We start from the raw sequence: 24,557 nt of genomic DNA on the forward strand, positions 1-24,557 counted from the left end.
GTCCTTTTATGAATTCCTTGACCAAGCGGTGTGACCATAACGACGACCGCCCCAGAGTTCTGGTGCAGCGGGAGATAGCCGCCAGATAAACCTTGATGGAAGCATGGGACAACCCTGCCTTGACCAGCGACAGTAAATACGGCAGTACCTGCAGGGCCGTAATCCGGAGAGGGTCGAGTTTCTGTGCACGGCACCAGATAGCAAACCTCTTTCACTTATGGCCGTAGCATTTCAGTGTAGACGAAGCCCTGGCCTTGGCAAGCACTTCCTTGCAGTCCGCTGTGAAATCAGATCAACCAAACTCTAGCACTGCAGGAGCCAGGCCTGCAAGTTTAGCGACCCTGGTTTGTGGTGCAGAATCGCACCTCCTTCCCTGGCGAGAAGATCTGCCTCCGCCGGAAGCTTGACTGGAGGGGATGTGGACATGTCCAGAAGGTCTGGGTACCATATCTGCCTCGACCATGCCAGTAGGACGAGGATCATCCTGCAACCGGACCATCTGAGTTGATTTATTAGTCGCAGAAGCATCGGCAACGGGGGAAACGCATAGAGGAACAGGCCGACCCAGGGGAAGGAGAATGCATCCCTCATGCTCCCCGGCTGTGGAAACCTGCTGGTGAACCTCCGGCACTTGGTGTTCGTCGCCATCGCAAACAGATCGATCTGGGGATTGCCCCATTGTCGGAATAGAAGATCCACTTGGTCCCGCCGAAGCTCCCACTCGTGGCACGAGCGCAGTTCTCTGCTGAGAGAGTCGGCCATGGTGTTCTTCACTCCTGCCAGATGAAACGGGACGAGGAACATCTCTTGGGCGACGGCCCGACGCCATAGGTTACTGTGCCTCTCTGGAGAGCGCTGGTGATCTGGTCCCCCTGCTTCCAGATGTAAAACTTTGTGGTGGTGTTGTCTGTGAAAATCCGCACCACCTTGCTCTTGAGGGACGAAGGAAGGACTTGAGGGCCTGAAACCCGGCCCGTAGCTCCAGAACGTTGATGTGCAACAACTTCTCCTCCGGTAGCCACAGGCCTCTTGCTTGGCGACGACTGGTGTGCGCACCCCATCCCTCCAGGGATGCGTCCGTCGTGACCATCTCCTGGTGAGGGGGGGGTCTGGAAATCCACACCCGCCGACAGATGCACGCGGACACCCCACCACCGAATCGCTCGACGGAAACTCTCATCAAGGATGATCTTGTCCTTGAAGCTTCCCGATACCTGGATCCAACGGGCGCCGAGGAACTCCTGTAGTGGTCGCATCCGCAGCCTGCACAGCCGCACAAGGTAAATGCACGACGACATCAGGCCGAGAAGTGACTTGATAGACCTCACCTTTGCGATCCACAGGGTCAACAGCCTTTGAACCTTGCCCAGAATGGCCGCTATTCTCTCCTCCGACGGAGATGCTAGACACGACACTGTGTTGAGCCGGAACACCAGAGACAGCGCGTCCTGTGATGGCACCAAGCAAGACTTCGCAAAGTTTATCAAAAACCCCAGTTCCGTGAGTAGCCAGACGGTGCCCGGCGTGTGCTCGACGGCGGTCTCCCTCGACTTCGCTTTGGAATTAATTGGTAATGCTGCCCTTGGACCACGAAGCGCAGAAACTTACAGTGTCCCTTGTGGATGGGAATGTGGAAATAGGCATCCTCCGGGTCCAGCGACGATAGGAAATCCCCTTCTTCCAGTTGTCCCAGCACGTGCTGAAGGGTGACCATCAGAAACTTCTGGGACCTGATGTACTTCTTGAGGCAGTGGAGGTCTAATATGGGTCTCCAACCGCCTGTCTTCTTTTCTTCTTTCTGACGAGGAAGTACCGGGAGTACACTCGGAAGCCCCTGAGCCTTTTCGGGACGAGTTCTATTATGCCCTTCTTCAGCATGGCCCGTACCTCCAGCAGAACTTGAGGGATGTGGTTTTCCTTCCTGGCCACCGATGGAAGGCACGGGCACTAGCACCCAACGGTCAGTACGCCAGCCAGCCTCCCACCAGGGTGCAAGGGTGGGGGCCTGACGTTGCATCCGGTAAAATCCTGCTTCGCCGTGGGCCTGCCAGCTTGGGGATCTTGGCGACAATGGCCTTCTCCTCCAGACTTGCTGCAGCCCCTGTAGGCCTCCTGAGTCGAAGAACAGGACGGTTGACGGTAGGCCGATGAGCCGCCACCAAAACCTTTGGAGTATCCCTGGACCTTCTCTCCGGAGGCCCGAAAGGGTGGCTGTCGTTGCTGGAGCGTCTCGTCCACTGTCTTGCCGAATAAGTTGTCCACGTCTAAGGGCATGTCCAACACCCTCGACTGCACATCCTGGCAGACGCTAGTGGCCTTCAAACAACCCCGCTGACGAAGGCAAACGCTGTTGCCCATCTGACGGAAGCCTGTGTCGGCGATGTCCGTGGCCACGGTTATAGCATGGTCCGATGCCACCTCACTTTCTTGTAGGATCTCCAGTGCTTCCGCCCTCTTGTCGTTGGGACAGAAGTCCAGGAGGGGAGCAATCTTGAACCACAGCTCCCTGTCATAACGGGCCACGATGGCTAAGGCATTGGCCGCCTTGATCGTCGTTGCAGCCGACGAGATGACCCGCCGCCTCATGGCGTCTAGCTTCTTTCCCTCGCCGTCCGGGGGCGGGGGGTTGAGATGACATTGACGCCGAAGATCCGGAGGACTACTTCTTCGCCACTGCCGAGACCACAGAGTCCGGGGACGGTTGGGATCTGAGACACTTGGGTGCAGAGTCCGGCACCCTGTATATCTCTCCCTCTTCGCCAGGGCCGAGGACGGGTTCTTCATGAGGGATAGCCCTTCGTCCCAAATGTCGTCCAATAGCCTTCTTTCTCCTTGGGGGCTAGTTGAAACATCTCTGAGGCTCTAGTGATCATGGCGTGGAAGGAGCCAATCTCGTCGGGCGGCGAGGCCCTGGGCACTGGCGACGGGAGGTCCACTCCGTCGTCGTCCGTACCAGTCGTCTCCGGTTCCGTATCGTCCCTCGTAGGAGGGGATGGTGGTGAAGGGTGGCAAGGAGGTGGAGGGTGTACCATCCTTCTCTTGACAGGGGGTTCTCCCGACGGCCTTGGCGCCGCAGGATCTCACGCCGGCGACAGAGGCATCCTTGTCCGGATCTCTGAACACAAGGTGTGCAGTGCCTGTAGGATGTCCGCCGACACGTCTGCCGATTGATGCGGAGGTTGTTGCGTTGGCTGCAACGAGGGCAATGGCACTGGCACAATGTCCTCTGCCTCCTCATCGCCCTGCTGCTCCTCCTTGGTGCCCTCCCCAATCTCCACATCCGCTTCACCAGGGTCCTTCCCCTAGGACCTGGCCTCCTCGTACTTCCCATCCATCACAGCCTTCAGCTCAGAAAGTTCCTCCTCGGAAATGTCTGAGCCATGCAGGACTCCCGGGCCCCCTCCCCTCTTCTGCTCGACCAGCGGAGACGGTCTAGGGGAGATGATCGGCATCATCTTCACCAGCATCTTCTCAATGGGTAGGAAAGAAGATTCCCTCCGAGCAGGCAGGGAAAGTCTCGCATCCCGCTAGGGATGCCACCGCGCCATCCCGGGCGGTCTTTGTCTGGTGAACCTGGGCCTTCACGACTTTGGGCACGCTTGTGGCCTTCACCGTGGGGGGATGGTCAGCACCCCGCTCCCCCTTGGTTTTCTCTGTCGGAGTCGGCTGGTACTTCTCCAGAAGCTTACCCGGGTGGTCCGACTTTCTCTTCTTCGCTGACCCGAAGCGTTGGCTCGTGGTCGAGGGTGCCGGAGATGCTGTTCCCAACCTGGCTGCCAAGGAGCCCATCCCAACGGTGCTCCCAGTGCCCGCAGGCTTGCAGTGCTTTGCCTTATGTTGGCCACCCGTCGCCAGAGTGCCCTTAAAGGTCTCAGTAGACCGCTCATATTTGGACTTGCTGGGTGAGGCTTGCTGCCCGCGGATCTTTGTTTGGAGCCACTCGGAGAGCCGCTTGCGATGGTCCTTCATGGTGCGAGGCACCATATCCTTGCAGAACGTACAGGTCGCCTCCACGTGCGTTTGGTCGGAATGTAGGCAGTAGAGACCCAGGGAGTGCCCATCGTCCAGGAAAATGTTCCGTACTCCACATCCAGGGCCGATCCTGAACAGAGGCGTTGTGTCTCTGTTATCTTCAGCCATGTCCACGTGGGGTAGGCCTCAAGAATCTTCTGGAATCCTCCAAGAAGGGAAATCGACAAAAAATCACCCTTAAGGGGTGAGAAAGTTCAGAAAAACAGGTCCTCGTTAGTCGGTTGATGGATCGATGGAGCTTGAGGCTCGATTGACTGGAAAAAATAGAGTAAACTCTTAGAAAAATTGCAAAACGCAGTAAAAGCTCGAGAGCGATAGCACAAGGACTCCCAACACTTCAACGTGCGGTAAAAATCTGAGGATGGCTGCCAGAGGAGGGGCTTAGGTAGAGAGCAGTCATTGGCTGCGGGCAGTATGACCCAGAGACCAGTGATTGGTTGTTAGGAGAAAGACAGTTCAGAAATGAAACTGAAACTGATTTTCTTCTTTACTGAGGATTTCCAGCCTGACAACAGGGAATATTCATGAGCATGTGAATCCATGCCATACCCCATGCTGGAGAAATATAGGATTTCAGTTCTTCTGGGGTTAAGCAGAGGATACCGCCAATTGTCCAGCCCTTGATGTTTAGGAGGAAAATCCAATGAGATCCTTGTCAGGTATTCAGAAAGATGTGGAATCACAGATCTGGAAGTTAGCTCTGAAGAAATTATCAACTTTGCCAACGGGAGAGATTATGGAGTCTTGGGAGACCCCACAAGGATATTGGAAGAAAGGGGAACAGTTGTCTCCCAGTTTGACATGACAGGAATAGTCTTGAAGGAAGTTTTTTGTCATTCAGCTGAGAGGAGCAACTACACCACTGACTGTGTTATTAAGCCTGTTGATGAGGATGTTGTGATTCACAGTACAAACGCTGAAAAGAAAACCAAAAGAATAAAAGCAACATGCAAGTTCTTATCAAGGGCTTCAAGGATTTTTTTCCCATACGAAGAGATGACTGGTGTCTGGGCTTTTTAGTCATCTGAAACTAGACTTGTTGTCACAGAGAGGTTATAGGATTCATATTCAACCATCAACTGGGAAGGCCATGATTTTCTCCAGTATTTTTTTCTAGGACGGATCTAGTGGCAATGGGAAACTAGTTATGGAAGACTGTGGGTTCCCCCAAGTGTTTCTTGAGAAGAGATGTTATCATGGCAAATGTGTGCAAAGTATGAAACAACTTGCTGGCAAGTGAAGCCTTGCAGATGGTGGAGATGGAGTCAGCTAGGAGGGGCATGACTTTTTTCATCAGAAACGCGGAGCAATGCTGACAATGTTCAGCACAGGCTTTAAGGCTCTTTGCATGGCATGGGTGTCTCCTTTAGTCATAGGTGTAAAATTCAGGAAAGTGCAAGTGGTAAGGGAGTGGGGGTAATCGGAGAACACTGTTGCAGATTAGAGTGACTTTACACAGGGTTTCTGAATTCCCAGGCGCTCTCTGCACCACTTTGGCCTCCCATTTCACATCTAAAAGTCATAACATCCTGTCCTCACTCTCTGCCAACCCGACCTCCAATCCCTCTCCCGCTTCCCTTGGCTCCCCTCCCTCCTGCCCAGAACACCTGATGAGGTCTCTAAATGGGTCTGTTCCATGAAGGACTCTTCCAAACAGGTGCTCCACTGCTCTTCTAGACCCATTAAGGACATTTCCTCTCTCGCCCTGGCTCTTGCTAACTTCTGTAACCACTCCTTCGCCAATGGCTCTTTCCCTCTACCCCTCAAGCACTCCCTTGTGCACCCTCTCCTATAAAAGCCGTCTGCAGACCCTTCCATCCCGGCTAACTGTTGCGCTCTCTCTACCACCCCCTGCCTGGTTAAACTCCTGGTGAAGTTGGTCCTCCCCCAATTGATACTTCATACTGAACTCGTTGGTTACCTCCATGACCATCTATCTGGATTCCGGGCATCCAGAGGCACGGAAACTGCTCTCCTGAACACCCGCAAAGACAGATCTTGACACTAACTCTCCTGCTGTTCTCATTCTCCTCGATCTCTCCTCTGCCTTTGACACAGTCAACCATTCTATCCTCATAAAACGGCTCTGTGATACCCTCGGCATAATGGACCGAGTACTGGATTGGCTGACCTCTTTCCTCACTAACTTCCCCTCCCAGTTGCAGCTGGGTCTTTTCTAGACCACTTCGCTCTCCACCTGTGGCATCCCTCAGAGCTCTATCCTATTGCCATGGCTCTTCAATATCTATCTCGCCCCTCTTGCTCACCCGATTTCCTCCTCCTCTCCTCAGTTCCAGTGTTATGCTGATGACATATAGCTTTCCTTCAAACTTTTCTCTACTACCTCCTCTTCCTCCTCTCTCAGCCCCGAAAGCCTGACCGTTATCCAGGCATGGTGTGGGCGGCTAACTACCTCTGTCTTTATGCCAGTAAGATGGAGATCCATCTTATTAAGACACCTGCGCCCTGTTTCCCTACTTCTCTCTGGGCGCCTTCCTTGGGCCCTCTACCTTCAAATCCCTTTACCTTCAACATCCCGTGAGGCCAAAAACCTCAGGGTCATCTTCGACTGCTCTATTTCTCCTTCACCCTTCACATCTTGAACCTTGCCAGGAAGGCCCACTTCCAGCTTCACCTCCTTAGAGGCATTCTCCCTATCCTCACCTTTCCCCAGAAGCTCAATGTTTCCAGAGCTCTGGTCCTCTCTATGCTGAACTTCTTCAACAGCCACTTCTTCAATCTTCCCCTTTCATCCCTATGCCCCCCTTCAGTTAATTCAGAATAGAGCTGCAAGACTTATCCTTGGCCTCAAGCCCAGGGACCGTATCTCTCCAGTCCTAATATCTCTCCACTGGCTCCCGGTGGCCACGAGAATTAAATTCAAAACCCTCTGCATCATCCACAAGGCTTTCTGGGGCCTGGGACCATGCTAGATCAAACTTTCTCACCCTAAATACTTCCCTGTTAGAGCTCTCCACCACCCTAACTCCAATTCTCTGCTTGTCAAACGCTTCTCCAAGAAGAAAGCGGGGGGCACGTCTCTCTCCTCGGCTGGCGCCTCCCTTTGTAACAGACTCCCTTCCCCTCTCAGACTTGTGCCAGACCTCCTTAAGTTCCGGAAACTTCTCAAAACTCTGCTTTTCTCTACCTCTTTTCCTCCCCTGCTAATCACCCCACTGCCGCTCAGACTGGCAGCCTGGACCTACATGAATCTCACAGGTTGCCAGGCCCCTACTCAGTCAACGCCAGCGCTGCCCTTGTGGAGCCCCTACCTGGCAGCTGTGCATCCCAGCCTTAGGATTCCTCTGCCCTTGCGCTCGCCAGCAGCCTCCTCCCCTTGCACCCCTCAGCACTTCACTCCCAGGCTTCACGAGTACTTTCCCATGCCTGCTCCCTCCTCCTCTCCCTATGTCCCTCCCTCCCATAACTCCTGCACTTCTCTTCATTGCACTTGCACGTCCGAATGTCACAAGGCCTAGTAGGACCAGGATTGTATATTTACTGTCTCTTTTGGCATTATTATTTACTCCCCTTGTTCCCTCCCCACTTTGTCTTGTGGCATCTGGAAACATTATTTTATTTTATAGGCGCCTAACAAATGCTCAATAAATAAAAAATAAAAAAGACTTTGACGGACTCTCTTGACCTTTTATATCCTTCTGTTGCATTTAGCCATCTCATCCCAACATTGGATTTCATCCTCTCTTCGGTCCATCTGCATTTTTTTCAGTCAGGCAGAGCAGCGCTGGCGCAATTCTGGGAAGGCTACTGATCTATCCTCCTTATCTTCTCTACAATCTACTTATGATTCTCTTCTTTCTGCTTAGCAACAATATTTCCACTCACTCTTTGCCTCATCCTCAACATCTTTTTCAAAATCTGAATCTTATCTTTCTGCATCAGACTTTGCTAATTATTTTATCTCAAAACTTTTCAGTACAATGATATTTCCACTCCCCTTGCAAGGGCTCCTCCTAGTTCATTTTCAACTGATCATCTCCCTTTTTCTTTAATTCTTCCAGTTTTCTGCTGAGTTCTGCAATATCCAACTGCCCTGTTCAATACGTCACTGACTTCCTCGATAGTTCATTCGTTTTTTAAGCATGCTTATATTCTGCATAGCTTGAAAAAACCTACTCTTGATTCTTCACTTCCTTCCATTTTCCGCCTGATATCTCTTCTTCCTTTTCTTTCTAAGCTTCTAGAGCGCATGGTCTACTCCCAAGTTTCCTCTTTCATTAATCTCCATTCTCCTCTTCCTCCTTTTTAGTCTGATTTTCGTCCCCATCATTCTACGGAAACTGCTCTTCTTTCTCTTTCTAATTCTCTTCTTGCCTCTCATCACTCTAAACTGTCGTCTCTTCCTGATCTCTCGGCTGCTTTTGATACTATTGATCACGCAGTTCTCTGTACTCTTGCTGACTTGGGTTTTCATGATTCAGCTATTAATTGCTTTCACTCTGATTTTTCAGGGCGCACTTTCTCGGTTTCCGGGGCTGATCACTTCTCCAACCTTTCATCTCTTAAACAGTGTTCCCCAAGGCTCGGTCTTGGGTCCTCTTCTCATCTATGTACTTCTCCTGGCTCCATTATTTCTTCTTTTGGTTTTTCTTAACACCTCTATGTTGATGACTCAAATCTTTTTCTAATTTTCCTTTACTGATACTATTCACTCATCTTTATCTTCTTGTCTTTTAGCCATCCAATCTTGGATGTCTGCTCACTGTCTACATCTTAACCACTTGAAAAGCTGAGGTTCTGTTTATCCCTCCCTGCCTTCCTCTCTTATTATCTCTCCCTCAGCTTGCAATCTTGGTGTTATTTTTGATTCTTCTTTATCTTTCTCCACTCATATCTCCTCTATTTCTCGTTTGTGTCGTTACCAACTCTTGAATATTCAGAAACCTCGTTGGTTTCTTACTCCTGCTGCTAAGCTTCTTATCTCTTCTTTGTTTTTTTCTGACTTGTTATAGTGTTCCCCTCTTCTTTTTTATCTCCCCGTTTCTTATCTTGCTCCTATTTGCTCCATCTATCACTCTTCTGTTCCAGTTCTCTGCAAGCTTTGCTCATCAGGATTCAATTACTTCTACTCTGCACTCTTTGCACTTACCCGCAATTGAAAATTGTTTACTCTTTCAATTCCTTGGCATTGTCTTCAAATCTCTATATGGTCTTGCTCCTCCTCATCTTTCTTCTTTAGTTTCTTTTTACTCTCCTACTCGTTCGCTTTGTTCTGAATTGCTCTTTTTGTTCACTACTCGTGCTTCATGAGCCCCATCGTGATTCTGCTCAATTGTCCTTCTTGCCTCCAAGACCTGGAATGCACATCCTTTTACTTTGCGATCAATCTCTTCTTTTCCTCTTTTTAAGTCCTATTTAAAACCTTATCTCTTAAACTCTCGATCTGCTGGTTTTCCGATCATCTAATCATATGAATTGTACCGTGGATAATCTGTACAGCGCTTAGGCGTCAAGCTCTATAGAAATTCATTGAAATATAAAAAAATACAAATATTTATTCCCAATTCCTCTGCCATCGCCTACCCTTCTGGGCTGGAATGTCCCCTTGAAGTCTTCATTAGGGCCTTTGGCCCCACCCCTTTTTAGTCTCCATTTCTGCTCAATCTTCCATGCAGTCTCTGGCATGTTTTTCCCTCTTGTTCCTTACTGTACTCTGTAAGTCATTATTAAAGAAATCTTTGTGGAGTGTTTTCTCGTCTCGCCAAGTACTGTATCGTCCCTTGCTGCTGATATTCCACTGCTCCCCTGAGTCAGCTTGGCGGCAGCGTGGTAGTTTTTCGGTCTCACATCTAGCTGAATGGAGGAGGATAGTCCACATGTACCAGATCAACCACTTCTATCCTACTGTTCTGGGCTCGGTCAGACCAGACCCAGATGTCTTGTGGTACTTGTAGTGATTGCTGTATTTCGCTGGATGGTGCTGCCTTCCAGGAACTAGCTGAAAGATCAGATAGATTTGAGCAGGACAGAGGCTGGTAGGCACTAAGAGAAAGGGGTACCAATGCATATGCATAATTCTAGAGCCAGAAATGGGGGCCTCTCCCAACTCCCTCAAACTGCCTCTGGGAATGTTCTGGATCTTGCATTGCCCTGGGGCCACCTATCCCCCAGGTCAAGAGAAGTCTCCGAGCCCTCTTGACAGGGGCCTACTCATGGCCCTGTCACATTTATTAGGCATCCAGCCATAGATAGAAAGCAGCTATATGGGCTCTTCTCAGGTGGAATACCACCACTGACATGCATCGTGAGAATACTGTTGCAGCATCTCTCTGTAGATGCGGGTAAATCTGGTGTTCAGCCATCGTTTTGAATTTCTATTTCCTGGTGAACTTGTTTGTGACCCCGAGTACTATGATGGATCTCACCTGTTGTGAATCCTTCTTTTCTAGGAAGCAACAGGAATAAATCCCTTTTATTAACACTTTCTCGTTCACGCCCTTTAGCAAAAGGCCCTGGGATTCCTGCACCAGCCGATGCCGTTGAGGTGTTGTGCCTTTTCTAGGTAGATGGAGCGAGGGGGCTTTGAACATTTTATGACGTGTCCGTTCTGTACAATTTCAACCACTCAACTGTCTTTTGTAATCTTTTGCTATGCGTCCCAATGATTTGTAATTCTTCCTCCCTTACGCGTGCTCTCAGTAGGAATGTCCAAGGATTCATTGCTTTCGAGGAGGTGTAGGTTTGGCTGGTGTTTCAGCCATTTGCTGGAGATCACTACGCCTGTTGTGACATCTCTGCTGTTACTGGGGTCTTGGCTGAGATTTGAATGGTTGTGGAGAAGACTGGTGCTGATATCCGTGGCAAGATCGGTGGAAGTTATTCACGTTCAGGCCTACCAATTTGAAGGTCTCAGCTTCACACTTTAGTCTACTATCCTCTGCATTAGCCCGAGGTCCAAACAGAGAGGAACCAGTGAAGGGGAAACTCTTCTGTAGTGGATCCCCTTTCAGACCCCTCAGGCATGCTTAAAAGGAGCGCCCCATGGTGATATTGTGGCAATATAGGTCAATAGTCATTTCTACAATGTCTTTTGCTACACTTATGACTTGGTTAACAAAGTGAAACCTTCTATTAGTATCTCCATGACAACTTGGAATTTGTTTGCCAAGTAGAACAGAGGCATCCTCACAACTGAATTGGGTATTTATAACAGGTGTTATACCGAAGAGGTTTCTAAACGCGGACCTGGTATTCGAACCTGTGTTGCTCTGCGTCGTCTTGCTTCGAAGATGAGAGCGTTGCCACGGAGCTATACTACCCGGGCAGCAATCTCCCAAAGACTGTTGGCATCTTCAGAGTAGGGTGAGAGAGCTTGCTGCTCTGATGGTTGTAGCTGAGGTGGAGCACTGTTTTTCTTCCATTTGAATCCATGTGTCTGCTCTCCTTATCCGTAGGGGCAGATTAGAAGTTCATTCATTCATGGTGTGTCACTCTTTCTCAATTCTCATGCTGCACTTACTTTGCATCTTGTACTCATGGTGGCCCTGAATCATGCTGTTCCCATCTTCATCTTGTATCCTGGCTTGCAACATTATGTGTTACTACTGACTTCTGCAATTTATTCGCTCTCCACGCTTTTTGACTGCTTACTCTCTGGTCTCTCCTCCTTTCCTTTCTCCCTTTTCCCATCTCCTCCCCTTACTTTCTTCCATTAACTTACTCTATCAGAATTGTCCTTGGACCTAATATGATAGCAACCTTGTCTGTTTCCTCCACCCTCCCATTACTGTTTATTTCCTCCCCACACACCCCTCCAGCATTATCTGAAATGTCGTCGGGCCTAGTATGATCGTCGCTTGTTTTTGTTACTCCCCTCCCTTTCTGCACCCCTCTCCTTCACCTTTTGTTTTTCTCCGGCTCCATCGGGAATGTCATCAGGCCAAGTACGATAGTCGCCTGTCTGTTTCCATTTCCTCCCCACTCTCCTCCTCCCTTCCTTATCTAAGTCTTAGCTCTTGCAATATCTGAAATGTCGTCAGGCCGAGCACGATAGTTAATTTCACATCCTTACTATTCATGGCCTTTAAGAATGTCATTGTATTTTCCCTTGTTCCCTCCCTTGCCTTGAAGTGCTTTGAAACACATTGTGTATAGGTGCTATATAAATAAACTATCATATCATCATATCATATAAAGAGGTTTGAGAAGACACTTTAATTATAGCCTTTTTGGACACGTTGGAGGCTTTGTGGGTGCTTCAATATCAAGACAGTATGCTTCGAAATAGAAGCAGACGATGTTGAGGCACGTGCATTTGAGGCATTTGATGGTGAATGGGACGACATCATTTGTCTCGCCATCAAAGATGGTAATGCCTGTGTTGGAGTGAAAGTTAACATCGTACTTGCTGACTTTGAGCAAGACACCAGCAGATCTTTAGAAATCCTGTCCCTCGATGTTAAGCAGTGCTTGTGGTGGTCTCAATGTCAAAAAGCCTCTAAATGTCCATGGGCAGTGTGAGAAGAGGACTTCTCAGAGACCCCTATTCCTTACAGCTGGTCAGTATAGCCTTTTTGGAAGGGATTGTACACTCTTGCCACTCAGCCTAGGCTCTGGCTCGCTCCTGCTGCTATGTTCTATGCCCTCTCTGTCCTTAAGCCTCCGATAAGTTATTTTTTGACAAATATGACACTCTTCAGAGTGGCTAACAGACAGGCAATGCACAAGGAGGTATGGACATATCTTTTAGATTTCTTTCCTCCGCAGGAGACACATTTGTCAAAAAGTCTCATCTTGGCACAGAACAGAAGAGAAAGATGAGGAAAATGTGTTTAAAAATACCTGTCACATAATAAAAGGTTCTTACTGATAAGCCCACAGTAAAAGAAGGCTTGTATTGAATGCTACATTTCTCACAGAAATTGATTTTTTTAAACAAAAAAAAGCTTCACAAAAGCTTAGAGTGTGTGTTCCCAGGCCTTTCCTTGCAAATTTGGAAAACAGAACTGGCTGTAACTGACATTAGGGTATATGGTTGAGAGGCAGCACAGACATGAACAGAATGAGATCATGATGTATGGTCAATACCCAAAACCAATAGGCCAAGTAAGACCGAGGTGCAAGAAAAACAGGGAAAAGTCAATTTAGATGCAAGATGTTCAACATAGGTAAGGTAAACTAGCAATGATTTGAATCACGTATTGAGTTCTCTGTCTGTATTAGCATGGATTGCATGATAAAAGTGAGGGAGAGATTTTGGACCTCAAAAAGGGGGGAGTTTTTAAGGAATCTAGACAAACTTTCCACAGTTAATATCTAGAACATGAATATTACATGGGCAGGGTGAGGCATATGTGAACTCAAGCTTAAAAAAAGGAGGCTAGGAAGTTATATATTTAGCTTGGTCTGCAAAGCCTCCCCTTGAGCGATTTAATAGCAAAGTGGGATACTGTGTCGCAGATTGGATTCGATAAAAGACTGTGGCTCATTCTTTTAATTTCTTTACCTATGGATAGAAAGGAGTGAGATTATTTCTCTACTTTGGTAAAATAATATAAAAACATGTATGACTGCTGTGGAATTCAGTGTATCTCCAAACTTTGGTTCAATGGAAAACACTGCCAGGAAAATGTCACCAATGAGGCGATGCAAATCCTAAAATGCCTTTCCCAACATATTGAATGACTGCTGTTATTTACAATTGTTTATCCAGTCTTTGAATATATGGGTAAAGTGCTTGATTTTCATTAGGGTGCAAATGTGAGTAAATATCGTCCCCCTGAGATACATTTTCAATCTTATCACTGGATAACCCGAATGTGTGATGTTAACAGCCGCTCTACCTCCAGCATGCCTGGAACGAAACAGGACTAAATTACTGCTTAGAAATATGTGATCTGTAGAAATTGTGGCAGAGAACGTCGGTCGGACGTGGGGGTCGGCAGGTTTGTATAATATATTGTTTTAGTAATGATTGTGCTTTAAATTATTACGTTTTATGCTAATGTTATGTATATTAGAACAGCTTTTGCTATGCAATAAAAATTAATCATTACTTTAATGTCACATGACTGTCAAGTTATAATCACACACCTTACAGCAAGCTGCCTCCTAGGCCACCAGAATACCTAGGTATTCCTTGTGAGAAAAGTACAGGCAGACTGAGTATAGCTCAGTACCAAGAGTGGTCAGATTTGGTTCAAAAGGGCACTAGTGTTAAGTAAATGATGCAACTCGGGGTTACCCTCAGTAGAAGAGCCAAGAGTGACCCTGGGACCAAGAAGTCCCATTTTCGATGGTCAACTGGCTCTGTTCCAAATATTCCAGTTTGTGGTAGAGCGAGGCAAAGTGCAACCTTGACCTGCAAAATGATGGGCTGCTTACCTTTTTCCCCCCCAAGATCTCCTTTATGTTTTTCATCACAAATAATAGCGGTTCCCCATGACGTAAAACATAAAAATGGGAACCTCCCACAGGTCCATTAATAAAATTAGAGCCGCTGATGGGGGCACCCCTAGCAGGTATGCACGAGCATTTACGAAGGGTCTCACCTCGGTACCGTTCCTGCTTTGCATCCATGCCTTTCTGAAACTGAGCAATGCTCAATGGTTTCTTCTTCCTCCGATGATTGATCGTGTTCTCAGCGCTGGACTCAGACATGTCAGATAGACTCTCTTCTTTACTTCTAAAAAAATAAAAACATTTTAGAGCAATTTTGTATTGTAAAACAATTTTTGGAACACACCCAAAAAGAAGCTAGATGCACCCTTTCCCATCCATAGGGGTCCTTCGTAGGCGTAGACACTCCCATGATTACCATCAAAATGAAGGGCAAGGGAGAAACACCCGTAATCTTGAAGGAGTGGCAGAAAAAGGCCAATTTATTATAGTTTAGGAAATAATTGAGACCTGAACAGACGGTCTTCAAATATTCTCAGCATAGTGTACACTGCACCCAACAGAAGTATAACCCCAAATAAATTTGGTAATAGAAAGGAAGAGAGACACCTATCTATTGCTCCGCACTTATACTACTTAGGGCCCTTCCTATTACCAATATTTTGGAAATGCTCCATGATAAACCATTGTCTATACAGCCTCCAGAAAATGGAAGCACAGTGTGAGGGGTCAGAAATGTAAGGCGGAAAACTTTGTGAAGGTTTCTCAACAAATGCCATTTTATTAAATTAGAAGGTTGGATAAACGCCTCACTATACCTACCCTGGCAAGGATTTCCCTGCCTAAAATAAACTACAGGAAACACTCAACAAAGGACATCTGTACCTCACACTTATACATACAATAAATACATGAGGAAATGCATGGCAGTTCAAAACATTCGGAATTCAGTTCGTATTGTAACACGTCTCTTCTTAGAACCTGGGTGAATTCCACTTCCCCAGATTTTAGGCAGAATTCTGCTTCACAGTTCAAGAAAAGAAAATAAGGGAATCTTGGTTTGCAACAAAGTTCCAACACAGTTCATTGCAACTTCAATTGGTCAACAGAAAGTTCCAATACTCCAATAATTTAACAAATTATATAGAAAACTCTTCCTCTTCCTTGTACTATTTTTCCTCCCTAGAAAAAGGAAAATTTTGCAGTTCATCAATAGCAAAAATAATTGTCTTGGTCAGGATGATTTGTCACAACTGATAAGTTCTAAAGAAACACAACTTCTTGGTAACAGCTTTACACAGCTCTTTTCTTCAGTAACACATGGCCATAAATTGTCTCTCTGAGGACCACTTTATAGCACTTCTTTGACTTCCACCTGGTTTACCCCCCATGCCAGGCCTATTGCCTCAGAATACTCCCCTGCCCGAAAAGCATTTCACAACAAGTGCTCTTGGGGTTAGGGTCAACTGACAAGAGGTTCACAACACCTTCAGAGTATTCAACAGTTAGCAGCTTTAAAACTTTCAACAACTCTCTAGAGAAATCAGGATTTACATTGGTGCTCTTTAATATTCTTCTGTGAAAATTGCTTATTTCCTTCTGAATATCTTTGCCCAGAAGGGCAGCCTTTTTGTCACTCTGGTTTCCCCACTGCACAGTGTGAGAAACCAGGTGTCTCACCCACTAGTCCCCAGGGATCTGTCATCCAGGTGGCCAGGACACTGCCATCGCTTTTGGATCCAGTTCCTAGGGGTGGACCAGTCAGTGCGAGAGGATCACCTGGATGAGGGGTCTTCAGAAGTGGGAGTGGGACACCGGATGGTGAGATGTGGTAACCCTTCCTCATAACACCTTTACCCTATCCTACCAAGTAGGATATTTAGGAACTCCAACACCCCTACCCATCCAACCCCCTTTACAACACAAACACTTTCTCACGGACAGCCCGCTATGAGAGAAAACGGACTAACAAGCGAGCCTTATACCTAATGTGTCCCAATACAATGGTCAGGTAAGGTCAGGCAATTATAGACCATCACACACACCCGACTTCCATTAAGCGTCCCAACAAGGATAAAAGGCAGAGCACGAGAGCACACTCTGAGCGGGGCAAAGTACACAAGGAAACGGCAGTTCCAAGATGTCAGTTTAACAAAAGGAGAAAGACGGTGGAACAGAAGGGGATTACAAGGAGGGAAGTTCCCTTGGCCTTTTCGACAAGGAACCGTTGCTTTCATGAGCCCTCGAGATTGGAAAGCGTAAGACCAGGAAAACAGGCTGAAGAATCCTGCATTGTGCATCGGAGAAACCCGGGGCCCTGCCGCATCAAGAATCAAGGTGGGGAGAATAAGCCGCTGTGATACTGTCCTTGGCTCTAAGAAAGAAGCAGCATCAGTGAAATCAACACATCCGGTGAGTTGGGGAGATGAATACAAGACTGGTATGTGTTGAAGCCAGGGTTGCAAGCGGCAACTATGTATAGCGAGTGCTGGTAAGAACATTGTTTGAAATACGTTTGAAAAAAGACGCAAGTAAAGTTGAACTGCTGATGAGTGATTGAACTTTGAAACAAAGCTACGATACCTTTGACAGAGTGGTCCAGCACCACATGGGTGCTCAATCGAAAGGTCTCTGTAAGGTGTCCAGTTGAAAAGTGACAGAGTTGTAGAGTTGTGAATAAAAGTGGTCCTGCAACGGGTCAAGCAAAACCCTGCACACAATCCAAAGTCTTCGGTGTAGAAACAGTAAAGAACATTTGCGGCAAAATTGATATAGTTGATCCGAGCCCAGCAGAGGGCGATCAATTGAAAGCTTTGTGTTAAAGTGGGTCTGAGCCACACGTAGAGGGATCCGGGGTGAAATAAAATCACCCGAGAATGTGTCCATGTGAAATCCTAAGAAGGTGGGTCTGAGCCTGGCGGAGGGAGACCCAGGGTGAACAGAAAATCTCCCGAGAATTTGTACTTGTGGAATCCTAAGAAGGTGGGTCTGAGCTCAGCGGAGGGGGACTCAGGATGAACAGAAAATCACACGAGAATTTGTACATGTAAAACACTAAGGAGAAAAGAACTTTGTTGCTTGTCATATTGCATCAGGCCCTCTGGTAAAGAGACTTTGAATGGCAAAGAGACTTTGACACAGTTTTGAACCGAACGCTCATGCTAGAGAAGCCAGAGATTGTGCCATGTAAGGAAGGCATGGTATAAACAGTAAGACAGACACGTGACCACAGTTCAAGGGTGTTTATTGAACTTCGATTAGGTTTGAAAAAATGCCTATCTAATCCTAAATCTAAAGATGGGAGAGAGATAAGACCATCAAATAATAATAACGCAGTCCTAGTGGTGTCTTGTTAAAATGATATCATATGGCATTTATAACACGCCTATACACACGTGTTTCAAGGCACGACAAGTGTTTCAAGGCACGATAAAAGGGCCTACACTAATAATCCTTTTGCCAATCCATACCTCTAAATACCAATAGTGTGGGGAAAATATGTTATGAGAAAGAAAAGTGTTCAAGAAATGATAGGACAGTAGCACGGCAGCTGGCGATTCTCCCTGCCTTGATTGTCGACGCGGGAGGGCCCCAGGTACATCCGACACACAATGCAGAATTCCTCAGCCTGGTTTCGTGGTCTTACGCTTTCTATTCTCGAGGCATCATGAAAGTAACGGTTCCTTGTCAAAAAGGTCAAGGAAACTTCCCTCCTTGTGATCCCCTTCGGTTTCGCCGTCTTCCTCCTCGTGTTAAACTGCCATTTTGGAACTGCTGTTTACTAATATGCTTTGCCTCGCTCGGAGTGTGCTCTCATGCGCTGCCTTTTTTCCATGTGGGGAAGTGTAATGGAAGTCAGGTGTGCGTGGTGTTCAGTAACTGCCTGACCCTGCCTGACAACTGTATTGGGACACGTCAGGTATACAGCTCGGGTGTTAGTCGATTTTCTCTCATAGCGGGCTGTTCGTAAGAAAGTGTTCGTAATGTGAAAGGGAGGGGCGAGTTCCCAAGTTTCCTACCTGGTAGGATGGGGTAAAGGTGTTACAAGGAAGGGGATACCATCTGGTGTCCAACTCCCTGAAGTCCCCTCACCAAGGTGATCCTCCCGCACTGGTCCATCCCAGGAACTGGACCCAAAGCAAAGGCCATGTCCTGGACACCTGGATGAAAGATCTCAGGGGACACGTGGGTGAGACAACCTCTGGTTTCTCATAGCCACTTTGTCCCGTGTGGAAAACGTGGGCAAGGGAAGCCAACGGCTTGAATATCCAGACAGATCATTTCTTGAACATTTTTCTTTTACATAACATCGTTTCCCACACAATTTGTATATAGAAGTAAGGATCGGCAATAGGTTTTTTAGTATAGGCCCTTTTATTTTGAGAAGACACCACTAGGACTGAGTTGTTATTATTTGATGATCGTAGCTTGCTCCCATCTTTAGATTTTGGTTTAGCTATGCATTGTTCAAACCCAATCAAAGTTCAACAAACACCCTTGAACTGTGATCACTTGTGTCCGTCTTACTGTTCGATACCATGCCTTGCTTACAACCTATAACCAAATACTGACAAGCATAGGATGTTAATCTGCCTCTCTCTTGGCTTTGGCAATGTAAGTTTATGCCAGCGTTTACCCTATGTTGTATAAAGTATGGGCAACAAGTTTCACAATTTATGGACCTTTCCTTAGCATCTTTCTGCCATTGGCAATGTCTGCTGGATTGTATTTGGCTGGATTTTAGTCACGTTGGGCTGGGGCAATACCTGCAAGTATTAATTCCCAACACCTTCGCCCCATCGGGTTGCTCAGTTTTCCATGAACTCACACGTTTAAAGTTACAGTCATTTGGTTTTGTTATATAAGACTTTTGCTGCTGTTAAATAGTTTGGTATTCCAAATTGCTTTGAGAACCACTTATACACACACGCGAGTGCTGCGTTCGCTGCTTTTCAATAGTTTGGTATTCAAAATTACTTTCAGAGCTGCTTTCACTCACATGCGAGTGTTGCTATCTTGCTGAATGCCTGCTTTGAGCACGCAAGCGTGTGCGGAGTGCTCCGGAGCCACTAACAGCATATGAACTCACCAAGTAAGACGTGTGCCTTGGGTCCCCTCGCTCTTCACAGGACTTCAACTTCTGGGTCTCCTTGCGACCAGGGAAACTGCTTCTCATAGTCTGCCTTCAGCTACGCCACCTGCAACTTGAGCTCCTTGTGCTCCTGAGGCCCCCTGGTGCACACCAGCCACCGGAGACAGCCTTGAGGCCCTCGGGTGAACACCAGCCACAGTAGACTGCCTCCTGGGTAAGGAACAAGTTACTTACCTGTAACTGTTGTTCTCCAGCATGGGTCTGGTATGGATTCACATGCTCATGAATATTCCCCGTCGTCAGGCTGGGAATCCTCTGTAAAGAAAAAAAATCAGTTTCAGTTTTGTTTCTGAACGGTCTTTCTACTAATAACCAATCACTGGTCTCTGGGTCATACTGCCCCTAGCCAATGACTGCCCTCTACCTAAGCCCCTCCTCTGGCAGCCATCTTCAGATTTGGTAGCACGTAAAGTGGCAGTAGGACCAAGAGAAGAGCCGAAGAGGGGTTGGAGGGAGGGTTCGCATGTGAATCCATGCCAGACCCATGCTGGAGAACAACAGTTACAGGTAAGTAACTTGTTCCTTTTCCAGCATGGGGTCTGGCATGGATTCACATGCTCATGAATGCAAGAATACATAGCAGCACAAACATGCATAACCACGGGAGGTGGCAAGGCTCAACATTAAGCATTTCAACAACTCAACATTAAGCATCTTTTACCTGCTCACCATGCTCACCTTCAAGCGAACAGGTTGCGCAGCACTGCTTGGCCGACTCTGGACTCCTTCCTGGAATCCCGGTCGACGCAGTATAATCTCGTGAAGGTGTGTGTCGACCTCCATGTAGCAGCCCAGCATTTGTCCAGCAGGGGCACACCAGACAGGAACGCCATGGTAGCAGCGATCGCTCTGGTCGAATGGGCTCTCGGAGGGCCGGGCAACGGTCTGTTTACCAACTGGTGACAGTGCATGATGCAGCCGGAGAGCCATCTGGAAATGGAAGCTTTCGAGAGGGCCTTCCCTTAATTCACAGGTCCAAAGTTCACAAACAGCTGTGATGTCTTCCGAAAACTCTTAGTGCGGTCCACGTAGAACTTCAGCGCTCTAGCCACATCCAGCAAGTGCAAAGTCCTCTCAGCCGGCGACGAAGGTGACGGGAAGAAAATAGGCGGCACCAAGGGCTCGTTGAGATGGAAGTCCGACGACACCTTGGGCATGAAGTAGGGGTGCGTCCTCAGCACTACCCTCGTCTCGTGGAAAGTCAGATATGGAGGTTTTCAGGAGAGGGCCTGGTTCTCTCCCACTCGTCGTGCGGAGGTGATGGCCACAAGAAACGCTGTCTTTTACAATAAGAATTTCAACGGTGCCGAATGCAGAGGCTCGAATGGCGGACCCATGAGCCTGGTCAGCACCACGTTGAGCTCCTTCACCGGTGGGAACGAACAGAACGGTCCTTTCATAAACTCCTTCACTAGGCGGTGGGACCACAGTGACGACCGCCCCGGAGTTCTGGTGTAGCGGAAGATAGCCGCCAGATGGATCTTGATGGAGGCATGTGCCAGCCCCGCCTTGGCCAGCGATCGCAAGTACGGCAGCACTTGAGGGGCCGTAATCCTTAGAGGGTTGATCTTCTGTGCATGGCACCAGATAGAGAATCTCTTCCATTTATGCCCGTACAACTTAAGAGTCGAGGACACCCTGGCCTTTGCAAGGACCTCCTTGCAGTCCGCCGGGATATCGTAGCCTCCGAACTCTAGTTCTGCTGGAGCCAGGCCTGCAGGTTCGGTGATCCCGAGGCGTGATGTAGGATGGCGCCGCCTTCCCTGGCGAGAAGATCCGCGTCCTTCGGCAGTTTGACTGGGGGGGGGATGCTGACAAGCCCAGAAGGTCCAGGAACCATATCTGCCTCGGCCACGCCGGTGAGACGAGGATCATCCTGCACCGGGACCGTCTGAGTTGACTGATGAGTCGCAGAAGCAAGGGCAACGGTGGGAACGCATAAAGGAATAGGCCGTCCGAGGGGAAGGAGAATGCATTGCCAATGCTCCCTGGCTGGGGAAACCCGCTGGCGAACCTCTGCCACTTGGTGTTCGTCGCCGTTGCGAATAGATCTATCTGGGGACTGCCCCATCGTTGGAATAGCAGATACACTTGATGCTGGAGTTCCCACTCGTGGCACGAGCGCAGCTCCCTGCTGAGCGAGTTGGCGGCGGTGTTCTTTACTCCTGCCAGGTGGAAAGGAACTAGGAACATCCCCTGGACGACGGCCCAGTGCCACAGATCCTGCGCTTCCTTGGATAGGGCTGGGGATCTGGTGCCCCCTTGCTTCTGGATGTAGAACATCATGGTGGTGTTGTCGGTGAAGACCCTTACCACCTTGCCCTTGAGGGACGGGAGGAACGACCCAGGGGCCAAGAACACGGCTCGGAACTCCAGGATGTTGATGTGTAGTGACCTCTCCTCTGGGAGCCAAAGGCCTCTTGTGTGGAGATCTCCGGTGCGCGCTCCCCATCCTTCCAGGGAGGCGTCCGTCATCACAGTCTCCTGATGTGTCAGGGTCTGGAAGTCCATACCCGCCGCTAGATGTGCGCGGTTGCCCCACCACCGGATTGCTTGGCAGAACGTCTCGTTGAGGGAGATCTTGTCTTCGAAACTGCCCGCTGCTTGCATCCAACGGGTGTTGAGGAACTCCTGCAGTGGTCGCATCCGCAACCTGCAAAGGCGCACGAGGTAGATGCACCAAGACATCATGCCGAGTAGGGACTTGATGGACCTCACCCAGGCCATGTCCATGGTCAACAGCCGTTGTACCTTGCCCAGGATAGCCTTCATTCTTTCCTCCGACGGCAAAGCCAATCGCACCACTGTCTCGAGTCTGTCTCCCAGGAACAGGGCATCTTGCGACGGTACCAAGTGGGATTTCGCGGAATTGATATAGAATCCCTGATCTGTGAGCAGTTGGACAGTCTTCGCTGTGTGATCGACGGCGAGTTCCCTTGACTTTGCTCAGATAAGCCAATCGTCCAGGTAGGGGTAGACGTGGATCCCTTGCAGGCGCTGCCCCGCCGCCATCGGTGCCAGGCACTTGGTGAAGACCCTGGGCGCCGACTTCAATCCGAAGGGAAGGGCCTTGAACTGATTGCCGCCCTTGGACCACGAATCGTAGGAACTTTTGATGTCCTTTGAGTATGGGATGTTGAATTAGGCATCCTCCAAGTCCAGCAATGACAGGAAGTCGCCCTCCTCTAGCTGCCCCAGGAAGGCTGAGGGGTGACCATCCGGAATTTCTGTGACTTGATGTATTTGTTTAGACGACGAAGGTCCAGGATGGGTCGCCAACCGCCAGTCTTCTTTAGGATGAGGAAGTACCGCGAGTATACTCCAGAGCCCCGAGGCCTCTTTGGGACGAGTTCTATCGCGCCCTTTTTCAGCATTGCTCGTACCTCCAGAAGTAGCTTTGGAACATGGTTTTCTCCTTCCTAGCCACAGGTGGTAGATGGGGACAGTTTCTTTGGAATTCCAGAGTGTGCCCGTGGGCCAGCGCGTCCAGCACCCAGCGGTCAGTGGATATGGACTCCCACACACTGATGAATTTCACCAGCCGGCCTCCCACCGGGGTGCTTGGGTTGGGGGCCCGACGCCACGGCGGGTTCATTCTTGCTTTGCCGAGGCCTTGGCGCCTTGGCGACGACGACCTTCGGCCTTGCTGCAGCCTCTGTAGGCCTCCTGAGACGATGAACGGGCTGCTTGACAGTACGACGAGGAACCGCCACCAAATCCTTTGGAGGCACCTTGAGACTTGGCTCCGGAGGTCCGAAAGGGCGGCCATCGTTGATGGAAGGAGCCCAAGGCCCAGCCTGTCTCAGTGTCCGCCTTGATGGCCTGCAGTGACTCGTCCACTGCATTGCCGAACAGGTTGTTCCCGTCAAAGGGCATGTCCAATACCCTGGTCTGCATGTCCTGACGGAAATCTGTGGCCTTGAGCCAACCGTGCCGGCAAAGGCTAACGCTATTGCCCATCTGGCGAAAGCCGGTGTCAGCGATGTCCGTGGTCACCGTGATGGCATGGTCCGAAGCCACCTCGCCTTCCTGCAGGATTTCAAGGGCAGATCTTGTCTGGGAGGAAGTCCAGGAGGGTATCGATCTTTAACCACAGTTCCGTATCGTAGCGCACCACGATTGCGAGGGCGTTGGCCACTTTGATGGTCGTCGCCACCGAAGAGATGACTCGTCGCCCGCTCGCCGTCCGGTGGGGAAGTGGAAGTTGATCCCGTCGCACCTGCCGATTTCTTCTTGGCCGTTGCGGAGACCACCGAATCCGGGGACGGCTAAGCGCTGAGGCACATCGGGGCAGAATCTGGGACCCGGTACTACTTCTCATACCGGTCCCTCTTTGCAGGAGCCGTGGACGGGTTCTTCAGTAGCGACAGTCCTTCGTCCCAGATGTTGTCTAGTAACGGTACTGAGACAACGGTCTTCCTCTTGGCCTCCCGTTGTTGGTAGAGGAAACCCTCCTCTTGTTCTTTGGGACAAAGTTGGAAGAGCTCCGATGCCCTGGCGATCATGGCGTGAAAGGAGCTAATTTCATCGGGAGGGGAGGCCCGGGCAGGAGGTGATGGGAGATCCATCCCGTCACCCCCATCGTCATCCGTCCCAGTCGTCGCCATCTCCGTTCCCGTTTCATCCCTCGGTGGAGGGGAAGGCGTTGAAGGCTGGAAAGAAGGGGGGAGGATGGATTTGCCTCCGCTTGTTCGGTTGGCATCTGCTAGGGGTAAGGGCAACCTTGTCCTTATCTCCGTATACAGGGCCTGGATAGCCACCAAGATTGCTCCCGAGTTGTCCTGTGGCACAGGCATCGGTTGCGACGGGAGCGACGGCTGGGGAGTAGGGTCCTCCGTCCCCTCCACGGTCCGCGGCTCCTCGTCGGCTCCGCCGTCGCTTTCTACATCCGCCTCGTCGGGATCCCTTCCGTAGGACCGGACTTCCTTGAACCTCTCTCTTGTCCAGGACATTTGCAACACCAGCCAGCTCATCTTCAGAGGTGGTATCTTTGTCTGTTAGGGCTACCGTGCCC

At 49.2% G+C, this 24,557-nt stretch overlaps 1 protein-coding gene across 6 annotated transcripts in view; it reads right to left on the minus strand.

Moving 5' to 3' along the window:
- CENPT (centromere protein T) overlaps window positions 1-24,557 on the minus strand; it is a 1,770,416-nt gene that overhangs the window by 1,441,661 nt on the left and 304,198 nt on the right. For all 6 annotated transcript variants that reach the window (XM_069655330.1, XM_069655348.1, XM_069655339.1 and 3 more), the window contains exon 6: window positions 14,544-14,677. In XM_069655330.1, the coding sequence (XP_069511431.1) occupies window positions 14,544-14,677 (134 nt within the window). The remainder of the gene's footprint in view (window positions 1-14,543; window positions 14,678-24,557) is intronic.

This window comes from Ambystoma mexicanum, chromosome 1p, assembly GCF_040938575.1.
Source record: "Ambystoma mexicanum isolate Mex_15411 chromosome 1p, UKY_AmexF1_1, whole genome shotgun sequence".
NCBI lineage: Eukaryota > Metazoa > Chordata > Amphibia > Caudata > Ambystomatidae > Ambystoma > Ambystoma mexicanum.